At 41.4% G+C, this 12,565-nt stretch overlaps 1 protein-coding gene across 7 annotated transcripts in view; it reads left to right on the forward strand.

The window, feature by feature from the left end:
* LOC138799013 (pancreatic triacylglycerol lipase-like) overlaps positions 1–12,168 on the forward strand; it is a 47,246-nt gene extending 35,078 nt beyond the window's left edge. For 4 of the 7 annotated variants that reach the window (XM_069979704.1, XM_069979702.1, XM_069979703.1 and 1 more), the window contains exons 5-14: positions 1,668–1,793; positions 2,555–2,689; positions 2,872–2,980; positions 4,150–4,248; positions 4,766–4,894; positions 7,978–8,096; positions 8,735–8,855; positions 9,229–9,340; positions 10,454–10,615; positions 12,056–12,168. In XM_069979704.1, the coding sequence (XP_069835805.1) occupies positions 1,668–1,793; positions 2,555–2,689; positions 2,872–2,980; positions 4,150–4,248; positions 4,766–4,894; positions 7,978–8,096; positions 8,735–8,855; positions 9,229–9,340; positions 10,454–10,615; positions 12,056–12,122 (1,179 nt within the window). In that variant the 3' untranslated portion in view covers positions 12,123–12,168. The remainder of the gene's footprint in view (positions 1–1,667; positions 1,794–2,554; positions 2,690–2,871; positions 2,981–4,149; positions 4,249–4,765; positions 4,895–7,977; positions 8,097–8,734; positions 8,856–9,228; positions 9,341–10,453; positions 10,616–12,055) is intronic. The other 3 variants (XM_069979708.1, XM_069979707.1, XM_069979706.1) reach the window with 3 other exon arrangements.
* The last annotated feature ends 397 nt before the right edge of the window (positions 12,169–12,565 follow it).

Below are 12,565 nucleotides of genomic sequence, written 5' to 3' on the forward strand. Positions count from 1 at the left end.
TTTTTAACCCCAAAAAATCTTGTCAGAAGTTGGGGGTCGTCTTAAACGCCGGGTATGGTTGCCCCATACAGTGGGGGGACTCAAATATGGCCCGCATCCCCACCGTATGGGGCAACCATTTAAAAAAAACAAGCAGTTAACTCACCCGGGCCCGTTCCCGGCCTCTGCGCGTCTTCTCCTCCGCTCCCGCTGCCGGCGCAGCCAGTGTAATGTACACTGACTGCGCCAGGGACGCCCAAAGCTCCAATCGGAGACTCTCGGCTGCTCGGGAGAGCTTCGGAAGAATGGAAGAAGCTTCGGGATGCTCCGGAAGTACCTGAAGCCTCTGTCATTCTTCCGAAGCTCTCCCGAGCAACCGAGCCTTTAATTGGTGAGCTTCGGGCATCCCCGGCGCAGTCAGTGTACGTCACACTGGCTGCACCGGCAATAAGAGCGGAGGAGAAGATGCGCGGAGGCCGGGAACGGGCCCGGGTGAGTTAACTGTTTGTTTTTTTCATTAGTTTAGCTGCAGTTAACCCCTGTCTGACCGCAGCAGGGTTGCGGTCAGGCAGGGGTTAACATTTTCTGGCGTATAAAGTGAATCCCTGACAATCTCATTAAAAGTCAGGGGTTGTCTTAGAACTTAGGTCGTGTTAAAACTCGGGACGTGCGTTCGGCTCGGCGTCCATAGCAGCCAGAATGCTTCTTAGGTTTTTGCTCTGCTGCTCCTTGTTGTAGCAGGGCAAGTATTCTCTCCCTGGCTGATCAGCATTAGGTGTGGTGTGTTCACTGATTGTTGACTGACAGCTGACTCACCAGTTAGCTGTCAGTATCTGGGCAGGACCTAGAGCTGCAGCCCCAATCAAGCCTTGGGCTGGAACTCCAGGCTCCATAAGTAGCTGTATTTTTATCATGCTCCTTGCCTATTATAGAGCCTAGTTCCCTAGTGCCTCCCTGATCTATCGTTTGGGACCTGACTATCCTGTGAATTTTGACCTTTGGCTTTTGTGACCTCGACTACTCTTCCGGATACCGATTTGGTACCTGTGCTTCCCGTACGTTGCCGACTTGGACCGCTGACCACCCCTTTTTGTGCTTTGTATTGTCTTGTCTCGTTACCACTTTCTGTAGTACAGGAAACGCCGCCCAGTTGCCCACTGCCACCTAGGGCAGAGTGCGGAAAGTAGGTAGGGACAGTTGGTGGGGGTTCAGCATCAGGGACCGCACTGTCTGATTCCTCCCTAGCCGTTCCTGACAGATACATAGTCCTGTTCAGCTTCTCTTTATACTACCCTGAGATAGGACAGTATACACCTACTGACAGAGTTTCTTTAAGCTGAAAAAAAAGAGCAAAAGTCAGCAGGGTACCTTGGCCACTCGCACTTCTCCAACCACTTCTGAATAGTCCTGTTTAAAATGTCAGAACCCTGAGAATCTTGAAAATGACAATCCTTGCAACATGAACAGGTATGGGACCTCCTCGTCTGGGGTAGTTACGTCTTCATTAGTTTAGCAGGCCATGGCTTGGTTTGCAGGGACTTGTAGAAAAATACAGCTTGGCAGCATCCACTTCTTCTGTACTCTGATATTCTAATTTTGCCGGCTCTCTTATTAAGATCATTGTCTGTGACAACTTCCTATATTACTGGATGTATTACCATAGAGAAGTCTCTATTCCTTCCTTGTAGGTTGTCAGTGCCAGAAATCTTTCCTCCATCCAACAATCACATTTTGACTGCAGTAAGAAGTCTGTGTTCATTATCCATGGATACACAGAGGGCGGTGGTGACCAGTGGCTGGTGAACATGTGCCAGGTGGGTGCATACTCCTAAATCCCCTTGATTGTGAAAATGGAGTAGAAACAATGTTCACACTCTACATCTAGGCCTCTACATCTGACCTCATGAGGGAGAGTCTCCTTGCGATCTTTACTGGGCCCCAACTACGGGCTTTATTGGATCTTCTAGCCTGACAATGTGACATGTCAAACAGCTACAAATGTCCAACATTGGTTGGAAGACCAAGACTGAGACTGAGACTATGCTTGACCGTACTTAAAAAATAAAAAATACTGCTCCCCAAAGGATGCTCTTATAGCGGCTTCTTATGGTAAGACTGTTTTTTATACATAAATCGATATCAATTATTCCTCCAGATGAAAAAGAATAGAAATATCAAATACATGGGAAACAAGACAATATGGGTGAAATTTTAAAAGACATAAAAAATTCTACCAAATCTTGGTCTCACTGATAACGTTACCATCTTCTGAGCAAAAAGCAACCTGAGCAAATTTTTTTAAAAATATCCCCCCCCCCCCCCCCTTTGTGCTAAGCGAGGAGAATTATAGTCTCACTTCACTACGGCTGAAAGACGAATCCTACTAGGGGTTCTGTAGGAATATAGAAGTTTATTCTTCCTCTGCCAGGGTCGACTCTGGGAACCCCATCTAAGCTCAGTAAATATTCCCCACAAATAAGAAGAAAACCATTTAATTGATTGATTCTAAGAAGACGAAGCTGCTTTCAGATGAATTGCAAAAATGAATTGAATGAATTGCAAAAATTTCTTTCAGGCAATTTTAAAAGTAGAAGACGTCAACTGTGTGTGCGTGGACTGGAGCGGAGGATCCAGCGCCATCTATTTCCAGGCAATGAACAATGTCCAGGTTGTTGGAGCTGAAGTAGCTTATTTTATTAACACCATTGTGGTGAGTACTCACTGACATAATACCAGGTATATCAATCTCCATTAGAGACTACATGCAACTGCTGAGAGTATCTAACCTACCAGGTTCGTATCATTAAGAATCATCTTTATGGACTCTCGTGACTTATCTTGTATGTGACCAAATAGCCTGAAATCATCAATATCACGTACTGTTGACTTTAGGAAAAATTTAATTGTTCGCTGTCTGGAATACACATAATCGGTCATAGTCTCGGGGCTCACGTGGCAGGTGAAGCTGGAAAAAGGAGACTGGGAATTGCAAAGATAACTTGTAAGTTCTGATCCAGATTCATTATATATATATTAATATATAATATATACAAGAATATAACTACTATAATATTGCTCCTATATACAAGAATATACCTACTATAATACTGCCCCTATATACAAGAATATAACTACTATAATACTGCTCCTATATACAGGGATATAACTAATATAATACTGCCCCCTATATACAGGGATATAAGTACTATATGGCATGGGGGTCGCAGGGCCGTCCCATGGCCCCCGTTCCCTGACTGTGCACGCCTGCGGGGTTGGTGGCCACTGACTGGCACGGTGTGGACTTAGTGTAGGGACCCATGTGTATCAGATACCTGCACGATGGTACATGGGGCAGTATGGCTTGATCAATTCATACACAAAATTCTGATGTGTTTTTTATTTAGCCTAGGGGCACTAGTATCAGCCATAGGTGTGAGGTGCAGCACTCTTTTTCTTCCCTGAACCATAACTACTATAATACTGCTCCTATATACAGGAATATAACTACTATAATACTGCCTCCTATATACAGGGATATAACTACTATAATACTGCTCCTATATACAGGGATATAACTACTATAATACTGCTCCTATATACAGGAATAGAACTACTATAATACTGCTCCTATATACAGGAATATAACTACTATAATGCGGTTCAGGGAAGAAACAGAGTGCTGCACCTCACACCTATGGCTGATACTAGTGCCGCTAGGCTAAATAAAAAACACATCAGAATTTTGTGTATGAATTGATCAAGCCATACTGCCCCATGTACCTCGTGCCGGTATCTGATACACATGGGTCCCTACACTAAGTCCACACCGTGCCAGTCAGTGGCCACCAACCCCGCAGGCGTGCACAGCCAGGGAACGGGGGCCATGGGACGGTGCTGCGACCCCCATGTCACAGGACCAGACCCAAAAACACCACACCAAGACCCAGCCAGCACCGCCGGCGGAGAAGGTCGCCCCCAAGCAGCACAAGTCTGGATGAGGTGTTGCACTCACCATAGCTGCAGCAAACAGAATGGGAAAAAAACTACTGCACTCACCATAACTACTATAATACTGCTCCTATATACAGGAATATAACTACTATAATACTGCTCCTATATACAGGAATATAACTACTATAATGCAGTATTTTCCGGATGTTCTCTGTACAGGTCTTGATGCGGCTTATCCGGGTTTCGAGGGAGAATCTGATGAAGTCTCAGTGGATGCTACTGATGCCAATTTTGTTGTAGCCGTTCACACTAGTGCAGGTAGAGTCATTATTATTCAGTAGGACCATCTAGTAATGTGTGTAGATGACCTCAAAATTACAGGGCTGAGAAGTGTGAGAATGACCCCCAGGTATCTTGCATAGTGTTGAGCAGAGTTGCGGAACCGTTCAGGGTTCTGGAAAGTTCTCCGACCCCAAACACTCGGCTTTTGGCTTCTGGTATCTGGAGAAGTTGGATGCCGCCCTAGGTAGTCCTGGAAAACATGAATATTTCCATAGGCCATAAGTTGTATCCATGTTTTCCAGGACTCCCTCAGGAGGCATCTAACTTCTCCAGATGCCAGGAGTCAAGAGCAGAGCGTTCGGGTTCGGAGAATGTTGCCGAATCTTAAATCATTCTCATTATGGGGGAATCATCATTTAATCCAAGCCATTGGACTCCAAAGTGTAGACGGCCACAATGGAGTCATGAGAAATCTGAGGAGATTCTCCAGCAGAAGTTACCGGTTCTCTGCCCTAAAGGTCCAGCTTAATCTCTTGTGTCTCGGTTACTCCAGGTCCCATCGGGTTGGGGATGAGGAAGGCGATTGGTCACAAGGATTTCTATCTAAATGGAGGGAAAAAAATGCCGGGATGTTCTGGGAGTCAGATCCTGGACTTGGGGAAGGCTGCCACCCTTGTTGGAGGTAACTGCACCATACGCCAATGATATGAGCTATCAGCTGTGTATGAAGGTCAAAACCAGATAACACATCGCTGGTCCTGAATAGGGACTACAGGCATCACCCCTTCAAGGGCCACTTCAGTCTCCTCTAGCATCGTAGTACTTGTACGACTCCTCAAGTATACTATATTCTTACAAAATCCATTTAGCCAACTTCTCTCCTTCCCTCCAATTGTGGACAGCTCGTTGTCTAGGTTACCGACCACCGCTCTGCTCAAATAGCAGTGGTGGGACTGAGATATATAGTACAGAGATGCATACATTATATACTTGTAGAAGATTTCATTATATGTAGAAAACTTCAAATAAAACCCGAAAAAGTAATTAAAAAAATACTGCAGGTTATTCATACTCCTACTGCTACTATCATTACTAAAATTATTCCTACTACTATTACTATGACTACTATAAGGGTCCATTTACACAGAAAGATTATCTGTCAGATTATCTGCCAAAGTTTTGAAGCCAAAGCCAATAAACAGACTATAAACAGAGATCAGGTCATAAAGGAAAGCCTGAGATTTGTCATCTTTTCAAATGCATTCCTGGCTTTGGCTTCAAATCTTTGGCAGATAATCTGTCAGATGATCTTTCTGTGTAAATGGACTCTTACTCCCACTATTACTCCCACTACTATTACTATTACTACTCCAACTACTACTCTTACTACTATTACTTTTACTACTACTATTACTCCTACTATTACTATTACTCCTACTATTACTCCTACTACTATTACTATTACTACTCCTACTATTACTCCTACCATTACTCCTACTACTATTACTCCTACTATTACTATTACTACTCCTACTACTACTCTTACTACTATTACTCCTACTATTACTATTACTCCTACTATTACTCCTACTACTATTACTATTACTACTCCTACTACTACTCTTACTACTATTACTTTTACTACTACTATTACTCATACTACTATTACTGCTATTACTCCTACTACTATTACTCATATTACTACTATTACTCCTACTACTATTACTACTATTACTCCTACTCTACTACTATTACTACTACTATTACTCCTACTACTACTATTACTCCTACTACTATTACTACTATTACTGCTATTACTCCTACTACTACTATTACTCCTACTACTATTACTACTATTACTGCTATTACTCCTACTACTATTACTCCTACTACTATTACTCCTATTACTACTATTACTCCTACTACTACTATTACTCCTATTCTATTACTATTACTCCTACTCCTACTACTACTCCTACTACTACTGCTATAACTCCTACTACTATTACTCCTACTACTGCTATTAATACTCATACTATTACTATTACTGCTACTATAACTTATACTACTATTACTGCTATTACTCCTACTATTACTACTAAAACTCCTACTACTACTATTACTCCTACTACTATTACTCCTACTTCTATTACTACTATTACTCCTACTACTGATACTACTTTTACTGCTATTACTCCTACTACTATTACTCCTACCACTGCTATTACTACTCCTACTCCTACTATTACTCCTACTCCTACTACTATTACTGCTATTACTCCTACTACTACTATTACTCCTTTTATTACTCCTACTACTATTACCCCTACTACTACTACTGCTATTACTCCTACTACTATTACTCCAACTACTATTACTACTACTACTGTTATTACTCCTTCTACTGTTACTGCTATTACTCCTCCTACTACTACTATTACTCCTACTACTATTACCACTATTACTCCTACTACTATTACTCCTACTACTATTACCACTATTACTCCTACTACTATTACTCCTACTACTATTACCACTATTACTCCTACTACTATTACTCCTACTACTATTACCACTATTACTCCTACTACTATTACTCCTACTACTATTACCACTATTACTCCTACTACTATTACCACTATTACTCCTACTACTATTACCACTATTACTCCTACTACTATTACAACTATTACTCCTACTACTATTACAACTATTACTCCTACTACTATTACTTCTACTACTTATACTGCTATTACTCCTACTACTATTACTGATATTACTCCTACGATTACTCCTACTACTATTATTACTACTACTACTACTACTACTATTACTCCTACTACTATTACCACTATTACTCCCACTACTATTACTGCTATTACTCCTACTACTATTACTTCTACTACTAATACTGCTATTACTCCTACTACTATTACTGATATTACTCCTACGATTACTCCTACTACTATTATTACTACTACTACTACTACGATTACTCCTACTACTATTATTACTACTACTACTATTACTACTGCTATTACTATTACTACTATTACTACTATTACTCCTACTACTATTACTGCTATTACTCCTACTACTATTACTTCTACTACTAATACTGCTATTACTCCTACTACTATTACTGATATTACTCCTACGATTACTCCTACTACTATTATTACTACTACTACTACTACTACGATTACTCCTACTACTATTATTACTACTACTACTATTACTACTGCTATTACTATTACTACTATTACTACTATTACTCCTACTACTGTTACTGCTATTACTCCTACTACTACTATTACTCCTACTACTATTACCACTATTACTCCCACTACTATTACTGCTATTACTCCTACTACTATTACTCCTACTACTATTACCACTATTACTCCTACTACTATTACTGCTATTATTACTATTACTCCTACTACTATTACCACTATTACTCTCACTACTATTACTGCTATTACTCCTACTACTATTACTCCTACTACTACAATCACTGCTATTACTCCTACTACTAATACTGCTATTACTACTATTACTACTGTTACTACTACTACTATTACTATTACTCCTACTACTACTATTTCAATTACTCCTAATACTATTATTAATATTACACCTACTATTACTATTACTACTATTAGTCCTAATACTATTACTACTATTACTCCTACTACTATTCCTTCCACCACCCCAGAATAACCATAACTGATAATAAGTCTTTATCTTCCTGTATCCTCTCAGCGGCTCGAGATCTTGCCTTTTGTAGCCACGTTGCCAGTTACTATGTTTACACAGAATCGATCCATAATCCTGGAGGCTTTATGGGTTACTGCGCCCCCAGCTACGACTCATTCCAGGAGGTAAGTCCTGACCCACCAGGGAAACTGATCATCAGATCATAGTAATGATATAACTCATACCTCCCCCCACCACCAGGGGCAGTGGTCATCAGATCATAGTAATGATATAACTCATACCTCCCCCCACCACCAGGGGCAGTGATCATCAGATCATAGTAATGATATAACTCATACCTCCCCCCACCAGGGGCAGCGATCATCAGATCATAGTAATAATATAACTCATACCTCCCACCACCGGGGGCAGCAATCATCAGATCATAGTAATGATATAACTCATACCTCCCCCCACCACCGGGGGCAGCGATCATTAGATCATAGAAATGATATAACTCATACGTCCTTCCACCACCAAGGAAACTGATCATCAGATCATAGTAATGACATAACTCATACCTCCCACCACCACCGGGGGCAGCGATCATCAGATCATAGTAATGATATAACTCATACCTCCCCCCACCACCGGGGGCAGCGATCATTAGATCATAGAAATGATATAACTCATACGTCCTTCCACCACCAAGGAAACTGATCATCAGATCATAGTAATGACATAACTCATACCTCCCACCACCACCGGGGGCAGCGATCATCAGATCATAGTAATGATATAACTCATACCTCCCCCTCACCAGGGCGCTGGATTCCCCTGTTCTAATGGCAGCTGTTCTCTTATGGGCTATTACACAGAACCCGGAGATGCGTCATCCTGTCAGCTGTATTACCTGAACACTGGACCGCGATTCAACTACGAGCGTACGTCTGTATCTGTATTTCTATGGTGGTGATGGTGATGGGTATTATTAGCTATTATATTTATACTAGTAAGATGATGATGTTTATCAGTAGGAGTAGTAGATGATGTATGATGATGATAATGATGATGATGATGATGATAAGTAGTACATGATGGATGTTGAATGTTAGTAGCAAACAGCAAGCAGTTTAATAAAAAAAAAAGCATACAACAATGAGCTCAGAGAGACCGGGGTGGTGGTCGGCCAGGTTCCCCACATCTCTACTGGATGAAGCATCTAGATCCTAGGCCTTGTACTCCAAGCCTTCCCCCCCCACACACACACACTGAGGGTAAATGTATAGCTCTTACATGTCCGCTCCATGTCTGCAGGATGGAGATACAATGTGACTGTGAAGACTAACGGTACCACAAACACCTATGGATCTATCAGTGTTACTTTATATAACTCGTCTGATTTCTACGGCAGCCACAAAATATACAGGTAATTAAAACACTATTGCACAAAACATACAGTATACTGTATATATATATATATATACACAGTGCACAGTACCACTTCCCCTGTCCTGTATGCTGGGTGTAATCCTCAGTATATATATACAGTGCACAGTACCATGTTTCCTATCCTGTATGCTGGGTGTAATCCTCAGTGTATATATATATATATATATATATATATATATATACAGTGCACAGTACCACTTCCCCTGTCCTGTATGCTGGGTGTAATCCTCAGTATATATATACAGTGCACAGTACCATGTTTCCTATCCTGTATGCTGGGTGTAATCCTCAGTGTATATATATATATATATATATATATATATATATATATATATATATATATATACACAGTGCACAGTACCACTTCTCCTGTCCTGTATGCTGGGTGTAATCCTCAGTATATATATATACAGTGCACAGTACCACTTCTCCTGTCCTGTATGCTGGGTGTAATCCTCAGTATATATATACAGTGCACAGTACCACTTTGCCTGTCCTGTATGCTGGGTGTAATCCTCAGTGTATATATATATATATATATATATATATATATACAGTGCACAGTACCACTTCTCCTGTCCTGTATGCTGGGTGTAATCCTCAGTGCACAGTACCACTTCTCCTGTCCTGTATGCTGGGTGTAATCCTCAGTATATATATATATATATATATATATATATATATATATATTTATATATACATACAGTGCACAGTACCACTTCTCCTGTCCTGTATGCTGGGTGTAATCCTCAGTATATATATATATATATATATATATATATATATACAGTGCACAGTACCACTTCTCTTCTCCTGTATGCTGGGTGTAATCCTTAGTGTATATGGACAGTGCACAGTACCACTTCTCCTGTCCTGTATGCTGGGTGTAATCCTCAGTATATATATACAGTGCACAGTACCACTTCTCCTGTCCTGTATGCTGGGTGTAATCCTCAGTATATATATACAGTGCACAGTACCACTTCTCTTCTCCTGTATGCTGGGTGTAATCCTTAGTGTATATGGACAGTGCACAGTATAACTTCCCTCCTATGTGTTTGGTGTAATTCTCTGTCTCTTGCACTCACAGCGGCTCTATAGTTGGCGGCAGGACGTACTCCACACTCATCGATGGCCTCTTCCCTCCTCCTATTACTCGGGTCACTTTTACCTGGACAAATTTTCTTCTCTTATTTAGTAGAACCTTGTGGGCGGAGTCTGTGAGCCTGACCTATGGGAATGATGGATCTGAGTACGTATCCTGATTACTGGGTGTGCCCAGAGGTTCTGGAGTTTCTTACATCTTGATAGAATCCTCACTGGTTCATTCACATGGTTTGAAACACAATGATCATTGGCATGCCTATCATAGAGACAGCCCGTGCCTATCATAGAGACAGCCCGTGCTTATCATAGAGACAGCCCATGCTTATCATAGAGAAAGCCCATGCTTATCATAGAGACAGCCCGTGCTTATCATAGAGAAAGCCCATGTTGATCATAGAGACAGCCCGTGCTTATCATAGAGACAGCCCATGCATACCATAGAGACAGCCCATGCTTATCATAGAGAAAACCCATGCTTATCATAGAGACAGACCGTGCTTATCATAGAGAAAGCCCGTGCTTATTATAGAGACAGCCCATGCTGATCATAGAGAAAGCCCATGTTGATCATAGAGACAGCCCATGCTGATCATAGAGACAGCCCATGCTGATCATAGAGACAGCCCATGCATACCGTAGAGACAGCCCATGCTTATCATAGAGAAAGCCTATGCTGATCATAGAGACAGCCCGTGCTTATCATAGAGACAGCCCATGCTTATCATAGAGACAGCCCGTGCTTATCATAGAGACAGCCCATGCTTATCATAGAGACAGCCCGTGCTTATCATAGAGAAAGCCCATGCTTATCATAGAGAAAGCCCATGCTTATCATAGAGACAATCCATGCTGATCATAGAGACAATCCATGCTGATCATAGAGACAACCCATGCTGATCATAGAGACAACCCATGCTGATCATAGAGACAGCTCATGCAGTAGTGGAAGCCTACTGATAGATGACATCCATTGCTAAGTCAGGGCTTAACTTTAAAATGGCCAGTGCTGACCCCAAATTGTAACCCTATAACCCCGGCAACAGAACAGCCAAGTGCAATATGTCTGGATTGTGAAGAAATGGTGGTCTGGATCTGGATTGTAGGGGCTGGTTTGTTAGGTTGGTAATAGTAAAAATACATGGCCTTGCTATTGCAGTAATGCCAGGCTGATGCTACTTGGTTTTGTATCTGTTGGGTATAGAAAATAATGTAATATTTAAAAAAAAAAAAAATCTTTACTAGATCTTCCTGTTTTTAATAATAAGACAGCAGTATCCTGGTATTAGCAGGTTGCTAGACTGCTGGGAGCCAAGTAATACCAGCCTGTTACTGTCTGTCCCATATTGTAATTTTTTTTCTCCTTAAAAAAACTGAAAAGTTAGTAGAAAAAATTAGCTAGAAGAAAAAAAAACATACTTCCCTTTACTCTCCACCGTATTACCACAGATCTTCCATGTGGCAGCTGACAGCAAGCCAGCATTATGTTAATGGAAGCTGGTTTGCCTGAGATTTGTGTTAATCTTACTTTTTAGTAAAGTTCGGACCGAAACTGATATGTATTATATGCATTTTCTATATTTTTTAGGCACAAGTTCTGTGTTGATGAGGTGACAAGAGAAGACAGCCCCCAGCCCCTGCCTCTGTGCCCATAACCATTCACAGAGGTGGGCACCACCAATAAAGCCAAAGAATAAGTTATATGCCTTGTGTCATTCTTCTACTGCTGCGGGCAACCTAACTTTATATCCTTGCATCACTGATATACACAGTCACAAAATATATATGCACCCAGAAGGAATGGAGCTACTATCCCGAAACTTCCCATGTATGTAGTGTATGAGGAGTTGAGCAAATGATTACAAATAAAAAGAAAAAGGTTACAAGACAGTAAGTAGTAAGGCTACCTCTGGCAGCTATACAAGACGAAACACGGCGTGGAATCAATTAGGTCACCTATCACCCCTGCAGAAGATATTTCACCTGGGCAGTTAATTCACCATATTCCGGGACAGCTGTTGTCGCCTTACCCAGCAGGTCCCAGACGTGATCTATTAGCGGGAGGTCAGGTGACCTGGCAGGCCATGGGAGTACATCA

This window comes from Dendropsophus ebraccatus, chromosome 8 (assembly GCF_027789765.1).
Source record: "Dendropsophus ebraccatus isolate aDenEbr1 chromosome 8, aDenEbr1.pat, whole genome shotgun sequence".
NCBI classification, from domain to species: domain Eukaryota; kingdom Metazoa; phylum Chordata; class Amphibia; order Anura; family Hylidae; genus Dendropsophus; species Dendropsophus ebraccatus.